The sequence below is a fragment of the Lethenteron reissneri genome, chromosome 38, assembly GCF_015708825.2.
Source record: "Lethenteron reissneri isolate LAM-NWPU_2019-01 chromosome 38, ASM1570882v1, whole genome shotgun sequence".
NCBI lineage: Eukaryota > Metazoa > Chordata > Hyperoartia > Petromyzontiformes > Petromyzontidae > Lethenteron > Lethenteron reissneri.
In genome coordinates this window covers 12,826,301-12,846,164 of record NC_083816.1, presented here as the reverse complement: position 1 = coordinate 12,846,164, position 19,864 = coordinate 12,826,301, and the positions used below count along the sequence as shown (strand labels likewise).

General features: G+C 54.8%; 1 protein-coding gene across 1 annotated transcript in view; it reads left to right on the top strand.

Annotated features, from left to right (window-relative positions):
- LOC133351806 (plexin-A1-like) overlaps positions 1–19,864 on the top strand; it is a 52,849-nt gene that overhangs the window by 24,007 nt on the left and 8,978 nt on the right. Inside the window, exons 3-6 of the mRNA XM_061567340.1 lie at positions 1,912–2,308; positions 2,567–2,951; positions 6,536–6,816; positions 9,811–9,996. Of these exons, the coding sequence (XP_061423324.1) occupies positions 1,912–2,308; positions 2,567–2,951; positions 6,536–6,816; positions 9,811–9,996 (1,249 nt within the window). The remainder of the gene's footprint in view (positions 1–1,911; positions 2,309–2,566; positions 2,952–6,535; positions 6,817–9,810; positions 9,997–19,864) is intronic.

Below are 19,864 nucleotides of genomic sequence, written 5' to 3'. Positions count from 1 at the left end.
TATTATGTTTTATTTTTATTATTTTATTACTTCCCTTCTACGTGACTTTACCGAAAGAACCAAGAAGATGAATCCCTGCCGTCACGAAAGCTTTAAATCGAAACTCCACAACTTCCCAAAAGCTTTTCTTTTTTACAAATCTGCCAATCTAGCTTGCTCGCTCGCGCTGCGGAGACCGTCAGCTTTGCTCGCTGTTAAGTGCGCGCGGAAGCTCGCGAGTAACGCCGGGCTTTGAAACGTCGCCGACACATCCGACACCGCGCAAACGTGCGTCGCGAACACAGCGGAGTCGCGTAGATCAGTGACGAGTCGTCTACACACCCCCACCCCCCCCCCCCTGGAATGTGTAAACGTTCGAGCGCGTGATTGTGTGCCGGAGACGCGGAGCGATCTTGCGACTCCTCTCGGTCGGCCGATTCAACGATGTGATCGTGACCCGCGGTTTTTGCGGTGTCGGATCAACGATCGAAATTTGTTTTGTTGGTTTTCAAGCGTCGCTGTGGCACGCGGTCATGGCGGGGGGGGGGCGGTCTCGGTCCGGCAGTAGATGGACCATGGCTGCTGACATGGATGACGATGCAAACAATGACGGAGAAATGTACAACCGTCGGTTTCATCCGCTGAAATGGACGAAGGCCCCCGTCCAACCGCGCAGCGTTGGTCACGGGGCTTTGTCTGGCCATACTTCACCACGTGGGTCCAGCGCGCGTCGGCGGAGTCAGGGCTTGCGCTGCGTCGTTCACGGGCGGCTCATTGACATCACCGGGTTCAAAGCGCAGCGCGCTAACCGCTGCGCCACCGCTCCAACCCCCACCGCGGCATTTTAACCGAATTAAGGGGGATCGAATTAAGGGGGTGGTCGCGTGGCAGTCCGCTCCGTGATGCTGAGTAACGCTCACCGTTCTATACGATGATCACTTCGTCTTACTCTTCGGTTTTCTCTCTCTCAAAGTTAGTTCTACCTGATGACGGTTGCTTGTGTTGCCATCGAAACGTCGTACTCTATTATTATTTTATCTACGTGACTTTACCGAAAGAACCAAAGAGTAATCCCTGCAGTCACGTAAGCTTCAAATCACGTCGTCTTGTCTATCGTGTCGTTGCACCCGTTCGTCTGCGTAAACCCCTCACGTGCCCCATCTCGTTCTGTCTCTCGTGCTACGTGAACCGGTAGGTGACATTTGCATAACTTGTGCATGCGATTAACATACATTGCAAACTATTCTCTCCAAGCGCGTAATGTGAGTGGAGAGTGGCCGCGGGCCTCAGAGGTCACAGCGGAGCAGAGATCCAGGATCCGAGTTCCTGGTTTTTGCGTCCACCCAAAGACAAAGATTCCCCGTGGAGCCTACACAGGCTGTTGGGGCCAAGTTCTGTTTAGCGAGCAGCTATGAACGGCGACAAGGTGGCTGAGTGGGGTGGTGTGGCCAACACCACGCCCGAACGCCTTTGTCACCCCAGTGGCGATGATGTTAACACTCTGCAGTGAGTACTCATTTTAGCAGCAGCCCCCAGCGGCAACAGTTGAGTCGCGCTGAGCGCGCTGTGACCCGATTTCGACCCCCACTCACAGCCACCAACACCAGTGACGATTATCTGAACTCGTCCTGGGGCTCCCCAAGATCAAATCACGCAAACCAAAGACAAAGATCCCCCGTATAGCCTCAACATACCGTTGGGGCAAGTGCTGTTTGCGAGAACCTATGAAGGTCGGCGCGGCACAACGAGGGGGTGGGTGGGTGGCAAACACTCACGCCCGGCCGCCTTTGTCTCCCCCAGTGGCGATGTTTACACACACACACAGCAGCACCAGCCATTCATTTGAAGCTGAGTCGACCTAGGGGAGGTAGGGCCCATGACCGATCCGCACACTTGCCACGCTGACTCACTCTCTCGCCTCGCGCCCGACAGATTCCCGTCGGAAAACCCCGCGTGGCCTCTCAACCACCTCGCGGTGCACGAGCGCACGGGCGCCGTGTACGTGGGCGGCGTGAACCGCGTGTACCGCCTGGCGGGCGACCTGCGGCTGGGACGCGCGCACGAGACGGGCCCCGCGCGCGACAACCGCGACTGCTACCCGCCGCCGATGGTGGAGGCGTGCAGGCGCGAGCCGGCGCCCACCGACAACGTCAACAAGCTGCTGCTCCTCGACTACGCGGGCGACCGACTGCTGGCGTGCGGCAGCGTCTACCAGGGCGTGTGCCAGCTGCTCAAGCCCGACGACCTCTTCAAGCTCGGCGAGCCCATGCACCGCTCCGAGCACTACCTCTCGAGCGTCAACGACAGCGCCACGATGTTTGGCTTCGTCGTGCCGCGGCGCGGCGGCGGTGGCGGCGGTGCTGGAGGAGGAGGCGGAGGAGGGGGGCGGACGGTGGGCGAGGACGGTGGTGGCGCGGTGCCGGATGATCGCGCGGCGGCTGCGGCAGCGGCGGCGGCATCGGAGGACGATTCGACGCGCGCGACGCCGCGGCCGCCGTTTCCGTCGGACGCGTCGAACGTCGGATCGACGACGATCACCCAGCAGCAGCAGCAGCAGCAGGAGGGGTCGGAGCGGCGGCCGCGGCAGGACGAGTCGAGCGGCGAGAGCGTGCTGTTCGTGGGCACCCCCGTGGGCGGCAAGGTGGACTACTTCCCGACGCTGTCGAGCCGCACGCTGAAGAGGGACGCGGAGGACGCGGACATGTTCGGCTACGTCTACCACGACGAGTTCGTGTCGTCGCAGCTCAAGATCCCGTCGGACACGTTGTCGTCGTTCCCGGGCTTCGATATCTACTACGTCTACGGCTTCCAGAGCGGCGGCTTCGTCTACTTCCTCACGGTGCAGCCCGACACGAGGAAGCTGTCGAGCGACGCCGAGCGGAGGTCGCACTTCGCCTCCAAGATCGTGCGTCTGTGCGAGGGCGACACTCACTTCTACTCCTACGTGGAGCTGCCCATCGCCTGCGTCAAGGGTAACGTTCCCTCCTTCGTTCGTTCATTCATTCATTTTGTCCGCCACGCGTGAGTCCGTGGAACAAACGTGTAACGTCGCGGCGACAGCGTTCGCGTAAACTGCTCTTGCTGTCATGCTGCAGTGTCGATCCGTTTGAGGGTCGCGGTCTGCTTCGAACGTCGAACGCCGACTGAAGTGGCCGGGTTTCTTGCTGGAGTTTGCGCATCAAAGACGGGGGCGACGCGTCCAAAAGAGTGACACGGCCGTCTCCGTAGAGCTGAGCTCCCGCTCGCTGGGAGACCGCTCGCAGACGAAGTCGAACAATCAGACGCCAAAGAAGGCGTCTTTGGGATCGCATGTGGATGGGTAACTCTGCGTAAAAAAAACGTTGTTTTTATGTTACCAGGTGAGGCCCACTGGGCTATATAGGTCTTTATCAGAAGCGACCTGCCACCAAATGATAGCTCAGCGAAGTGCCTTATCACGTGAAAATGTATAGCAGCCAAATACTCCAAACGCGTGATGTTGATTCTAAATGTCGAGGGGAAAACCGGAGGACCCGGAGAAAAATCCACGCGATCTTGGGGAGAGATACACGCAAACTCCACATATACAGGCGTCAGGGTCGGGGTCGAGCCCACGACCTCCCGCAGAACAGGCGAGGGAGACAAGACCCCACCACCGCTGCGTTCGCAATTCCCATCCCCTGCTCATTGCGAACGAAGGCAGCAATACATGACTACAAGGAGCGCCGCCATGGCGAGATGGTTTTCTCCCTCGGCCTGGTATGCAGGAGGTCGTGAGTTTGATCCCGACCCTGACGCCTGCTAAATATTTGTAGTTTCCGTGTTCTCTCCCCATGGTCGCGTGGATATTTCTTCAACGTGCGTTTTTTAAAAAAATCTTTGGCTGCTATAAATTTCCACGTGATAAGCCACTTCGCTGAGCTATAATTTGTTGGCCGGGTCACTTCTGAAAATAACTATATATATATAGCTGGTAAAATAAAGCAAAACAGTTTAGTTCGAGTTCAGTTTACGCACCCGGAGGTTGATGCCGATGTCGAGGCCCCCGCTGCCACTGCTGCTGTTGGCAACGACGAGAGGGCTTCAGCAGAGAGAGAGTTCACGTCTTCTTGCTATTCCTCCTTCTCCTCCTCCGTCGTAGGAGCGCGGACCACAGTCGTCTACAATATGCTCCATCGTTTGAAGCGCGATTTACACTGCATGCGTGCATATTTCGCGAATCGGACGCAATGTTCCATCGACGACTCGGACGCACGGAGCCAGATTTTGAAGTCCCCCTCCCCAGCCTGGAGAGATGAGGGCCTGAACGGGCGAGAGCCTTGGCGGGTGACAGCATTGAACTACTACTTGAAGATTAATTTTCTCGGTGGCAGCTGCTATTGCAACTGCTGCTGCAACTGCTGCTGCTACTGCTGCTGCTACTGCTGCTGCTACTGCTACCGCTGCTGCTATTGCTACTGCTGCTGCTGCTACCGCTGTTGCTACTACTGCTGCTGCTGCTGCTACTACTGCTGCTGCTGCTACTGCTGCTACTGCTACCGCTGCGTGTGCGTGCACTGGGCTAGAGGGTTCCAGACGCGCTGCTGCCGGTGCAGCTGCAGAGAAAAAACGCCTGCTCGGCCAGCACGGTGTCGCTTCGTGGGGCGGTGGGCAGGTTGTTAGACGAAGCTCCTTAGGACGCGGTGGCGGTGTGCCGTGGTCGGTGGAGCGAGAAGGGAAGGGGAGCTTTGGGCGGGGGACCCTGAGAGAGAGATGGAACTCGATGGCACAGCATCGCGATTTTGCACCGTGTCCTGAGTTTGATGGGAATTCGTTTTTTCTTATTCTTGCTTTTGGTTCTCAAGCTGACTGGCAGCTTTACCCGATTACATGCTCCCATGTCAGATATATAATTTAGCATCGGCATACCAATGTGCAGTTAAAGAAATGGCTCCACTTTCTTGAATCCACCCCTCCACCCACCCGAGGTCTCTGCCCACTCCGACCTCTGCCCACCCCGACCTCTGTAGTGGAAGCACAGTGACGAGAGCGAGCAATTGCAGGGCTGCGCCTTCATCTGTTGTTCAAAAATACTAAATGCTGGAGTCTCGCTCGGAATGCGCAGATCTCATCAGTTTTCCGAGGCTTTCACTGTGCCTTGCAATTAAGATTTCACGATTTAACGGAACGGCAAATCCTGTAGTAACAAGGCCATGCAATCTCTTGTCGGAGACAGACATTCGTTTTTTTTTTAAAGCAACGGCCACTTGTTATTTAAATTAGAAGCAGACGCGGGCTGGACTTCCTGACATCTAGGGACCCCCTGGGATGTTTCTTTTTTTCCTGAGCTGAGCATCTGTGCGATGTGTGATACGATGGCTGCTGCTACTACTGGTGCTACTACTGCAGATACTCCTGCTGTCACTGCTGCTGTCACTGCTGCTGTCACTGCTGCTGCTCTTACGACTACTGCTGCTACTATTACTGCTGCTATCACTTGCTGCTACGTGTTAAGCTACTGTTGCAACGGCTCCTGATACTGCTGCTACTATTGCTGCTGTCACTACTGCTCCTACTACTGCTGCTACTGCTTCTGCCACGACTTCTTGCTGCCACTACTGCTGCTCCTGCTACCATTGCTGCTGCTACTGCTGCTGTTACTCCTGCCGCCTCGAATTCTTGCTGCTACTACTGCTACTGTTCCTACAACTGCTACTACTGACCCTGCTACTACTGCTACTACTTCTGCTGCCACAACTCCTTAATGCCACTGCTGCTACTGCTCCTACTACTGCTACTACTGAGCCTGCTACTGCTCGTGCTACTACTGCTGCTACTATTGCTGCCACTACTGCTCCTACTACTGCTACTACTGACCCTGCAACTGCTCGTGCTACTACTACTGCTACTCATGCCACGACTTCTTGCTGCCACGACTGCTACAGCTCCTACTACTGCTACTACTGACCCTGCAACTGCTCGTGCTACTACTACTGCAACTACTCATGCCACGACTTCTTGCTGCCACGACTGCTACTGCTCCTACTACTGCTACTACTGACCCTGCAACTGCTCGTGCTACTACTACTGCAACTACTCATGCCACGACTTCTTGCTGCCACGACTGCTACTGCTCCTACTACGGCTACTACTGACCCTGCTACTGCTCGTGCTACTGCTGCTGCAACTACTCATGCCACGAGTTCTCGCTGCCACGACTGCTACTGCTCCTACTACTGAGCCTGCTACTGCTCGTGCTACTACTGCTGCAACTACTCATGTCACGACTCCTCGCTGCCACTGCTGCTACTGCTCCTACTACTGCTACTACTGACCCTGCTACTGCTCGTGCTACTACTACTGCAACTACTCATGCCACGACTTCTTGCTGCCACGACTGCTACTTTTCCTACTACGGCTAATACTGAGCCTGCTACTGCTCGTGCTACTACTGCTGCTACTACTCATGCCACGTCTTCTCGCTGCCACTACCGCTGCTGCTGCTTCCTACTTACCGCCGCTGCCACCCTCACTCAACCACGTGCTGCCCTTCCACAATTCCCCTCCCCTGCATACCCCCCCCTCCCCCCTTGCACAGACGGTGTGGAGTACACCTTGCTGGAGGCGGCCTTCACCGCACCGCAGGGGGCCGGCCTGGCGGCGTCGCTGGGCCTCGACGTGACCGAGGACGTGACGCTCGCCGTGTTCTCGCGTGACCGGCGAGACCGTTCGAGTCCGCCGGGCGACACGGCGCTGTGCGCCTTCCCGCTGCGCGACGTCAACCGCAGGATCCGCGAGCGCATCCGGGACTGCTACCTGGGGCAGGGTCGCCTCGAGCTGGGCTGGCACATCAAGAAGGACATACCTTGCTGGTACGCGGTAAGTCTTGCCGCGTGGCACGCGCTGGTGGTGGTTGCCGTGGTGGTGTTTTGTTGGCCACGGTGGCGAGATATTAACTGCCTCGACTGGTATGCAGGAGGTCGTGGGTTCGATCCGGACCTTGACGCCTGCTGCTGTATATTTGGAGTGTTTTTCTCCCCGTGGTCGCGTAGATTTTTCTCCGGGTCCTGCGGTTTTTTCCCTCCACATTTAGAAACACACGTTTAGAGTATTTGGCTGCAATACATTTCCACGTGATGAGCCACTTCTTTCGACCATCATTTGTGACCAGGTCGCTTCTGAAATAGAACTATAAAACTCAGTGGGAATTACCTGGTAAAATAAAAAAAAATCTATATTTAAATAGTTTATAGTTTTAGCGGTGTTACCGCTGTACGAATATATGTTGAACTTCTTTCGCACCATGTGGCCAACCGCGCTTATCAGTTGTGCGGGGGAAGGGCAACAAACTAAACACACAAATCAGTTCTAAAGAAATAAGTTTCAATCTGGATGATATTTTAAAAGTGCCTAGCTCCAGTGGCTTCCTAATATTGGAAGGAAGAGCGTTCCAGACGGCCGCAGAAGCGCATTTGAAAGCACGATGCAGTGTCCGATGGGTAGCCAAACAGCCGCTGCGAGGATGAGCAGAGATCGCGTGATGTTTTACTGCTTCTACTTCTCTCGTTTACTCTCCTGGATGTTAAAGCACCCGGTGGTGTTATTAGGCAAAGTGTAAAGGACACGGTCCCAATTTGCCTATTCATGAAAATGACTCGCAAATTACTTAATTATGTGGGGGAAACACATGCTCGAGTATCATCTTACCCGTACTAGCAGTCTAATGCCCATCTGGCGAGATTTAACAACGCGAAAATATGCTAATTGTATATGCAAAACATTTAAATGTATTTGTTTTACATTCTGTACGAATGTTTAGGAATATTTCTGTTGTGAACCCTCGACATTTACAGACTTGAATTATTATTGCCCATTTGGCTTCAAGATCAACTCGGGCAAACGGCGAAGCTTCCTGGGTAGTGGGCGGGGCTACCTGGGTAGTGGGCGGGGCTAGTACCTGAATAGAAGGGCGGGGCTAGTACCTGGGTAGTGGGCGGAGCTAGTACCTGAATAGTGGGCGGGGCTACTTGGGTAGTGGGCGGGGCTACCTGGGTAGTGGGCGGGGCTACCTGGGTAGTGGGCGGGGCTACCTGGGTAGTGGGCGGGGCTAGTACCTGGGTAGTGGGCGGGGCTACCTGGGTAGTGGGCGGGGCTACCTGGGTAGTGGGCTGGGCTAGTACCTGGGTAGTGGGCTGGGCTACCTGGACAGTGGGCGGGGCTAGTTCCTGAATAGTGGGCGGGGCTACCTGGATAGTGGGTGGGGTTAGTACCTGGACAGTGGGCGGGGCTACCTGGTTAGTGGGCGGGGCTACCTGGTTAGTGGGCGGGGCTATCTTCGCAGTGGAGGGGTTACCTGAGCAGTAGGGGTGGCTACCTTTCCATCTCTTACAGACTTGCTCAATTCAAGAAACACATTAAACTCCTATCAAGAGTTGCGATTGTTGCTGGCCGCTTTGCGTTTTGAGCCAATGGGCCTACTGTGCCGAGCAAACGTGATTTAAAAAGGAAAAACGAGGCCACGAGCTGCTGCCATCAATATTTCCCCTGACTTGAGCGTTGGTCGTAAGAGGTTGGCAGGTGGAAGCATCAATCAATCGATCGATCTTTATTTTAGGTTCCAATATCGCCCTCAATAAAATAGTGCATCGGTGCACATTCCAGCGTAAGAAAAGGTAAGTAGTAAATACAAATACAAATTAAAAAGTAAAGAGACGGTTTTTGTTAATTTAAATTCAGTCAATCAATTGATGACACGGGGAGGGGTGGAGGGAGGGATGAGTCCAAGGAAATGGTGCAGCTGATCCGGGCGAGGTCTCCGTGTGTTGCACAATCGAGCTGAGAGGTCCACTCAGGCACGCGCTCCAGTGGTGCTGGTGGTGGTAGCGGTGGGGAGTTGGTGGGTCACGAGCAGATGTTTTAATCTTCACAGGGCCGCGAGGTTTTGGCTTAACAGCAAGTGGGTTTGTCGAGTGGCGTGTGTATCTCCCTGTGTGTGTGTGGTGGATTTTCTCCAGGCGAGCATCCCAATGTAGCGGGACCCTTATGACAAAAAGTCATCCTGAAACTCAGTGAGGCTTCCCTGTGTAAATGAATAAACTGTGTACGCTGCCAGCAGAATGTTTACCATTTCCGAGGCAATGAAATGAAGAATTGTTCAAAGCTGGAAGAATAAATTAACGGATGTTAATTAAAAATGCGTGGACATTAATCGCCATCTAGCATGCTGCACTCATTTATCTTTACGTGTAATTTAACGAAATAAAAAAAATACAAATTTTATGAATTAATTACTTCGCTGCTATTACGAGCCAAAAGGCAGCTTGGCTGGTGATTAATGTTGACCACTCACAGTGTAGATTATCACGTGCTGAAACATTTCTGTAAGTTTTATCCTCCGTGTCCCTTGTCCAATCTGCTCCCTGGTTCCTTGTCCGCTCAACGACAACCACCACGACCAACATCACCACTGCCAACACAATACCACCACCACTACCTACCACTGCTACCACTGCCACAAATACCACCACTAACACTAACATCTCCACCGTGATCATCACAACCACCACTGCGACCACTACCACGACCACCACCACCATTACCACCAACATGGCCAACATCATTTCCACCACCACCACCACCACCACCACCACCACAAAATTTCCCATCACCTCCACCACCCATTTCACCATCAACATCGTAACCTCTAACACCACCAACATCTCCACAACCTGTACATCCACAACCACCACCACCACCACTTGCACCATCTTCACCCCAAAAACTATCACCACCATTTGTACCATAACCACCATCACCACCACTATCTCTGACACCTCCACCACCACCACCACCACCAACCACGCTCATCCACAGCCGGTGAAGATCGAGGAGGACTTCTGTGGCCTGGACACGAACCAGCCCCTTGGGGGTCTCTCGCGCATCGAGGGGGTCCCGCTCCTCGCGGCCGAGCCCGGCGACGGCATGACGTCGGTCATCTCCTACGTGCACGGCAACCACACGGTGGTGTTCGCCGGTACGGCCGGGGGCAGCCTCAAGAAGGTGAGCGACTCGTGCCCGCGTCGACCCGAACACACCGCGTCATTGTGTCGCCATCTTGGCAACGTGGCCTCGTTGGCAACGTCGCCACCGGAACCGTGGCACGATGTCACCACGTCTCGATATCTCGGTCACCATGTTGACGCGTCGTCGCGTGACCACGTTAGCACGTTACCGTGGCACCACGGCACCATGTCATCACGTTACCATGGCACACGCGTCACCGTGCCACTGCGTCACCACATTACCACGTCACTGGATCACCACGTCACTGGATCACCACGTCACTGGATCACAACATCACTGGATCACCACGTAACCATGGCACCACGTCACCGCTTCACCACGTCACCGTGCCACTGTTTCACCACATTACCACGTCACTGGATCACCACGTCACTGGATCACAACATCACTGGATCACCACGTAACCATGGCACCACGTCACCGCTTCACCACGTCACCGTGCCACTGTTTCACCGCGCCACCGCATCGCCACGTCACCACTTTACCACTTCGCCATAGGCCGTGAGAAACAATCAAATGATGGCAAATCAATTGCAGCCGTTCCATCAAAAAAAGCACAAAACCAAAACACCACCACCAGCTGCGAGCCAACCAGCGAGCGAGCGACAGACGGTTGACCACAAATGCTCCTCCTCCCGTATTCAACGCGAAGGCGAAATCACCGAGCGCCGCGCGTCCCGCAAAAGCGAGCGCAACTTCTTCATCGCGAATCGCCGCCACTCGCGGGCGGGCGGCCGGCCTCTCCTCCCCTGTCGCTGGTGCTGCGGAGCGACCGGGCGGAATTAGCAGCTCGGAGCGATGGGCGAAGTTCCGCCAAGACAGGGGCAAGAGAGAGAGAGAGAGAGAAAATAATAAAGAAATAAAATAAGCAATAAAACCGCAAAACAAAAATAAACGAGCGCACGCACACTCTCGCTCTCACACCATCGTACCAGCTTTGAGGCTCGCGGGTGACCTATTTGCGCCGACTTGCCCTTAAAACCTGCCAATTTGTGTCGGAGTGAGGCTGCAGACAGCAAATTCAAATCCCAAGCATGCGTGAAAGGGATTTTTTTTGCTGTTGTTTTGTTCGAACCACGTGGCCGAGGCCACAGCCTTCATTTCTTACACGGCCTCGCGCCGCTGGTTAACTCTTTGCCTTGCGCCTTCAAAAAGAACCTCAAGGATGAAAGGCGACTCTGATAACTTTTTTTTACATCGTTTTAAATCACTAATATTATTACTATGCGTCGTTATGGACATTGCAAAATCCGACCATGTCGGTCCAGTGCTTGCTGAGCTGCATTGGCTTCCGGTTGCTGAACGAATACGGTATAAGGTCACACTCACGACACACAAAGTGCTTGCCACAAATGAACCACAATATCTTGCTGATCTCGTCACGCAGCATGAACCATCCTCGCAGGCAGCAGCAGCAGCCTTTGGCAAGCCATCGGACAAAGACGGGCGCAGCGTCGCGCGGCGCTTTCAGATGCGCTTCTGCGGCCGTCTGGAATGCTCTCTTCCTTCCGATATTAGGAAGCCACTGGAACTGTGCATTTTTAAATCATCTCCATTGAAAACGAATTTCTTTAGGGCGGCTTTTTGTGTTTAGTTATTTGTCCTTTCTCCTGCACCCCCGATTAGCGCGGTTGGCTACGTACGGTGTGAAAGAAGTTCAACATACACACATTCTTATTGCAGACGTGGCTGTAAAAGTGATGACTAGGAGATGGCGGACCGGCTTGAAATCTGTCCTACGCCAGAAGTGAATTCTTTATTTCTCCAGGAGAGCGGCACTGAGTCATGAGACTCTTTCCAAGAGGGTCCTGCCACTGCACTGGGGCGACACGGTGGCTAGGAGATGTTAACTACCTCGCCCGGTATACAGGAGGTCGTGGGTTCGATCCCGACCCTGACGCCTCGATATTTGGAGTTTGCGTGTCTCTCTGCCCGTGGTCACGTGGGTTTTTCTCATTTCACATTTAGAATCAGTATGCATTTGGCTGCGATATGTTCCCACATAAGCCACTTCTTTGCGCTATTATTTGTGACCAGGTCGCGTCTGAAAAAAATAGTTATACTAGCTCTGTGGGCCTTAATTAGTAAAATAAAAAAATAGTATAATAGGTACGAAGTGGCGAATCGCTATGAGCAGCCTTTGATCTGCCGCGCTGGCTGCAATTATTTACGAAAAATGTAAAAGCAAAATGGAAATCGATAGGAAATCTTTGTAGCCACCGTCAACCACTCGAGCGCGGGTAAGAGGTGCGTGGGAAACGCGACGACTCGTGGTGACCGCTGACGCTCTCAACGAGCATATAACGAAAACAACCCTCCCAACCCCCCCGCAGTATGAGATATTTAACCTTTATCTTTTCTAAGCTGGCTACATACAAATTCGGAACTTTCGCGTCGCAGTTCCGTGTGCACGCATTGGCTATCATCATCATCGTCGTCGTCGTCGTCATCACCATTATCATCGTCATCATTGTCAACATCATTATCTTTTGGTAAAGTTACGTAGGCATAAAATAAAATAAATCACGACGTTTCGGGCGCAACACAAGCGTCCGTCATCAGGTGGGAAAGCATGGTGACCACCTGGTGTTGCGCCCGAAACGTCGTGATTTATATTATTTTATACCTACGTGACTTTACCGAAAGAACCAAAGAGAACGGATTCCTGCAGGCACGAAAGCTTCAAATCAAGATTGAACATCATTATCGTCGTCGTCATCACCATCGTCATTGTCATCAACATCATCATCATCGTCATCGTCGTCGTCATCATCATCATCGTCGTCATCATCATTGTCATCGTCGTCATCATCAGCTGTATTCTTTTGGTTAAGCGCTTTTTGCTCGATCCATGCCACTGTTTCCCCGTCATCATAATTCGTAAAATGTGAACGGCACGCGGCATCTGCTGGGCTTGGCGTTCGGATGAGCTCGCAAGACACGTGCCACCTCTAATGGGAAATTACACGCTCCGGGTTCATCGCCGATTCGCTCGTTACACCGCGCGGTTTGTCCTCCCTCCTCGAGCCGCGACGGACAGCGAGGCTTGGATTCGCGAAGGCGTCCACATTTCCGCCGCGTCTCCAACACGCAACGGCTGCTTGACCGTGGAGTGGTGGCGCGGTGGTTAGCGCTGCGCTGCTACCTACGAACACAGAGGTTCGTCTCCCTGCCACGGCTAACGCCAGTGGCGGTTTATGTTCGGGTGCCCCTCGTCGCCAAAGCCCCATCGACTAGCGCGGTGAAGTATGGTCAATAAAGCCCCCCACGATTGACGTGGAGCGGCAGAGGCACTCACAGCGGCGGCGGATTGATTAAGGGCTGTGAATTGTTATCTGCGATGGGTGCTGTCGAAGGGACGTGGATGTGAGAAGCGATCTAAAATTATCTGCTTGTTCATTGCGATTTTGCTGCGGTCTAATGGTGAGCAGCACACAGCGCGGGCTTGCAATCCAGAGGGTTACCGGTTCGATGCCCTCTCCCGGCCCGGCGGGTCGCGTGCGGTGGGGTAAAGAGTGGGTAACTTCCACGTCTTCCAAGACGTCCGTCCGCGCGTGGAAGAGTAGGCCAAATACTCCACTTGCGCCGGCAGTGCCGCGAGTAAACGATTACAGGGCTGCCCCGTTACATTTCATGTTCACTCATTCGTCCATCACCATCGTCGTTGTTGCCGTTATTTTGATGGTGCTATCCCCCCCACAAAACCCCCATCGGAGCTCACGACGTAAACGAAAACTTCCCGAGGCAATCAGCCGCGGGGAGCTTTGAAATCACCACGAGGCTGGCACGGCGCTGGCCTTTCCGCTGTGTCAGTTTATTTCTTGATTTACACGTTGTTCCCTGTCGCTCGCGAGGAGCGAACAAGTCGATAGTACCCTTCCAGCCGGACCGCTGGAGCGTCTTGTCTCAGCTCCTCCGCGCTAAATTGCTGTGGCATTGAGTGCGCCGCCTTTAGCCACGGGCTACTGGGCTCGAACGAGGCGGTTCCGACCGCGTAGGAGGGCAGATGGGTGTGTGGGCAGGCGGGTGGATGGGCAGGCGGGTGGATGGGTGTGTGGATGGGCAGGCGGGTGGATGGGTGTGTGGGTGGGCAGGCGGGTGGATGGATGTGTGGATGGGCAGGCGGGTGGATGGGTGTGTGGATGGGTGGGTGGATGGGCAGGCGGGTGGATGGGTGTGTGGATGGGTGGGTGTGTGGGCAGGCCGGTGGATGGGTGTGTGGGTGGGCAGGCGGGTGGATGGGTGTGTGGGTGGGCAGGCGGGTGGATGGGTGTGTGGGTGGGCAGGCGGGTGGATGGGTATGTGGGTGGGCAGGCGGGTGGATGGGTGGGTGTGTGGGCAGGCGTGTGGATGGGTGGGTGTGTGGGTAGGCGGGTGGATGGGTGGGTGTGTGGGTAGGCGGGTGGATGGGTTTGTGGGTGGGCAGGCGGGTGGATGGGTGGGTGTGTGGGCAGGCGTGTGGATAGATGTGTGGATGGGCGGGTGGATGGGTAGGTGGATGTGCGTGTGGATGGGTGGGCAGGCGAGTGGGTGGATGGGAGGGTGTGTGGTCAGACGGGCAGCCCCCGGAGCGTCTGGATGGTGCTGGAAGGCACGGAACCTCGCTTCCTTCTCGTGGCTCTGTAAACCCCCCGCCCCCCGCCCCCGTGCCCGTCCCCCCACCCGTGCCCGTCCCTCCCTTTATACATTATAATAGAAGAGTTTTTTTGCTCAATATATTCTCAAACTTTGCTGCAGTTTAGACAGTTGCTATGCGCTTTGTCTTTGTTTATGTTGTTGTTGTTGGTAAAAGAAAAGCTGCACGCATCTCAACATTTCAAGTGTCGGGTGGACGGTCATGCGTGGCGCGAGTGGTGTGCGAACCAGAGATACCAACACCGGCACACATCGTGCGAAAAGAAAAAAAACCCAGATAATGATGTCCTGCTCCCAGATGGGTGTTGGAGCATTGGTGGTCATCTCCTGTTTGCAGGCCTGAGCCAGTGTGGGGAATTACGCGTCCCCGTGGCAGGGATGGGTCTCCTACCCCCCCGCCCCCCCCCCCCCCAATAATACAACCGCTGTTGGTTTTCTCACACAACGGTGCTTATTATAATTGTTTTTTTACCCTTTTATCTGGCAACAAAACTGACACCTTTTTTACAAGGAGTCATGTTTGCATAGACCACAATACCTGCAGTCGTAATGCAAACAAATAACATAACTCTGATAATGTATGCACTGTCCTTGAAGTTGATTGGTCCACACCCGAGACAGCTTTCCTTAGAGCCTAGTCTCACATGGTGTTGGACCAGATGACGCCAAAAGGCGCACAACTCAAAGACAATGCACCATCAGAGTATGAGAGCTCGGGGTTATGTTTTTTGTTTGCATTATGACTGCAGGTATTGTGGTCTATGCAAACATGACTCCTCGCAAAAAAAGGTGTCAGTTTTATTGCCAGGTAAAAGGGTAAAAAAACAATTATCATATTTTTTCTTCTGGCAAATGAGGTTCCAATGGTGTCAACGGTGCTTATTCTTTTGTTATCGACCCCTGGAGGAAGGGAGTCAACGACTCACCAATCGGGATGCGAACTCGCAACCTTCGGATTTGCGAGCCGCTCACTCTACCCCGCGCGGTCACGTGGCCGGTTGGCTTCTCAAAGTCGAGTCTGAACAAGTGTCGGTCCAGTGTTCGGTGGCGACTTTGCTCCAAACGTTCATAGCCGGCCCGAAATGAATGCGCGACAGACGACGGCGGATTGGCGTGGTTACATTGACTCAATTGTCATCCTCCACCCACCCCACCACCAGAGTTGATGTGTGGCCCCTCCCCCTCCCTCCCCCTTTAAACAAGGCCACGGTGTCGGGTTAGAGACGGGGGGGTTCTTTGTTGTGTGCGGTGTGGAAATATCGCCACCGGGGAGACAAAGGCGGCCTGGGCATGGTGTTGGCCACCCCAGCCCCTTTCCTGTGCTGTGCCGGCCTTCATACGTGCTCGCTCACAGCACTTGCCCCAAAAGTCTGTTCAGGCTTTACGGGGGGATTTTGTTTTTGGTGGCGGTGTGGGGAGCGGTGGCGCAGTGGTTAGTGCACCGCCCTACCAACTCATTGTTGACCCGAGATCGATTCGCTTTCACGGCCAGTACGCAGAGGTGAATTCATTAACCGGTTCTGGGCCTACTCTAAGTCGACTCAGCCTTAAACGAGTACCGTATGCGCTGTGTAAACAGCAGCAATGGGGGAGACAAAGGTGTCCGTGTCGTCCTTCCGCACGCACCTCCGATGTGCACGGTTGGCTACGTACGGTGTGAAAGACGTTCAATACACATACGTACATGGAATCGTGTGACGATCCGCCACCACATGTTTGAGAGTTGTGGCTGGTGTGCGTCAGATGGACTCGTCACCTGCTCGGAACTGGGGATGCCACCTCTCCTGGTTTTTCCGGGAGCTTCTCCGCTTTTTTTGAGGATGCAGCTGCTGCTTTGGGGATAATCTTTCGCTCTTCCCGGGAAGATGTTCACTACCTTTGCTTGATATACAGGATTTCGTCGGGTTTGATCCCGACCCTGACACCTGTATATTTGGAGTTCGCGTGTTCTTTCCGTGGTCGCGTGTATTTTTCTAATAGGACCCTACGGTTTTCCCTCCACCTTTAGAATCAACGTGCGTTTAGAGTATTTGGCCGCTGCATATTTCCACATGATAAGCCACTACCGTTGGGCTATCATTTGTGATAGCCAGGTCGTTTCTGAAAAAGAGCTATATAGCTCAGTGGGCCTTACTTGGTAGAATAAATTACATAGTTTATACGGTAGTTAAAAAATATACCTTTATATTTTACGTGATGACGATTGCTTGTGTTGCGATCGAAACGTCGTGATATTGTTATTCTTTTTCTATCTACGTGGCTTTACCGAAAGACCCAAAGAATAAACATATTTATAGAAAAATACCGCTGAGATTTCCATCCGTTGCTTCTTCTCCCCGAGAACAGAAGTGGCAATCCTACACTCCTAATCGCCCACCCCAATCACCCACACCCATCACCCACACCCATCACCCATCACCCATCACCCACACCCATCACCCATCACCCACACCCATCACCCACATCCATCACCCACACCCACACCCATCACCCACACCCATCACCCATCACCCACACCCATCACCCACACCCATCACCCATCACCCACACCCATCACCCACACCCACACCCATCACCCACACCCACACCCATCACCCACACCCATCACCCATCACCCACACCCATCACCCACACCCATCACCCACACCCATCACCCACACCCATCACCCACACCCATCACCACACCCATCACCCACACCCATCACCCACACCCATCACCCACACCCATCACCCACCCCCATCACCCACACCCATCACCCACACCCATCACCCACACCCATCACCCACACCCATCAGCCACACCCATCACCCATCACCCACACCCATCACCCACACCCATCACCCACATCCATCACCCACACCAATCACCCACACCCATCACCCACACCCATCACCCATCACCCACACCCATCACCCACACCCATCACCCACACCCATCACCCACCCCCATCACCCACACCCATCACCCATCACCCATCACCCACACCCATCACCCACCCCCATCACCCACACCCATCACCCATCACCCATCACCCACACCCATCACCCACACCCATCACCCACACCAATCACCCACACCCATCACCCACACCCATCACCCATCACCCACACCCATCACCCATCACCCACACCCATCACCCACACCCATCACCCACCCCCATCACCCACACCCATCACCCATCACCCATCACCCACACCCATCACCCACCCCCATCACCCACACCCATCACCCATCACCCATCACCCATCACCCACACCCATCACCCATCACCCACACCCATCACCCACACCTATCACCCACACCAATCACCCACACCCATCACCCACACCCATCACCCACACCCATCAGCCACACCCATCACCCACACCCATCACCCACACCCATCACCCATCACCCACACCCATCACCCATCACCCATCACCCACACCCATCACCCATCACCCACACCCATCACCCACACCCATCACCCACACCCATCACCCACATCCATCACCCACACCCATCACCCACACCCATCACCCACACCCATCACCCACCCCCATCACCCACACCCATCACCCATCACCCATCACCCACACCCATCACCCACACCCACACCCATCACCCACACCCATCACCATCACCCATCACCCATCACCCACACCCATCACCCACACCCATCACCCACACCCATCACCCGCACCCACCACCCACACCCATCACCCACACCCATCACCCACACCCATCACCTATCACCCACACCCATCACCCACACCCATCACCCACACCCATCACCCATCACCCACATCCATCACCCACACCCATCACCCATCACCCACACCCATCACCCATCACCCATCACCCACACCCATCACCCACACCCATCACCCATCACCCATCACCCACACCCATCACCCACACCCATCACCCATCACCCACATCCATCACCCACACCCATCACCCATCACCCACACCCACACCCATCACCCATCACCCATCACCCACACCCATCACCCACACCCATCACCCATCACCCACACCCATCACCAATCACCCATCACCCACATCCATCACCCACACCCATCACCCATCACCCACACCCATCACCCATCACCCACACCCATCACCCACACCCATCACCCTACACCCACACTCATCACCCATCACCCATGACCCACACCCATCACCCATCACCCACACCCATCACCCACACCCATCACCCATCACCCATCACCCACACCCATCACTTACACCCATCACCCATCACCCACACCCACACCCATCACCCACACCCATCACCCATCACCCATCACCCACACCCATCACCCACACCCATCACCCACACCCATCACCCATCACCAACACCCATCACCAACACCCATCACCCACACCCATCACCCACACCCATCACCCACACCCATCACCCACACCCATCACCCACACCCATCATCCATCACCCATCACCCACACCCATCACCCATCACCCACACCCATCACCCACACCCATCACCCACACCCATCACCCACACCCATCATCCATCACCCATCACCCACACCCATCACCCACACCCATCACCCACACCCATCATCCATCACCCATCACCCATCACCCACACCCATCACCCACACCCATCACCCACACCCATCATCCATCACCCACACCCATCACCCATCACCCATCACCCACACCCATCACCCACACCCATCATCCATCACCCATCACCCATCACCCACACCCATCACCCATCACCCACACCCATCACCCACACCCATCACCCACACCCATCACCCATCACCACCCATCATCCATCACCCATCACCCATCACCCACACCCATCACTCATCACCCACACCCATCACCCACACCCATCACCCATCACCCATCACCCACACCCACACCCATCACCCATCACCCACACCCATCACCCATCACCCCATCACCCACACCATCACCCACACCCATCACCCATCACCCACACCCATCACCCATCACCCATCACCCACACCCATCACCCATCACCCATCACCCCACCCATCACCCATCACCCATCACCCACACCCATCACCCATCACCCACACCCATCACCACACCCATCACCCCACAGCCAGCACCCACACCCATCACCCACACCCATCACCCATCACCCACATCCATCACCCACACCCATCACCCATCACCCACACCCCTCCATCACCCATCACCCACACCCATCACCCTCACCCACACCC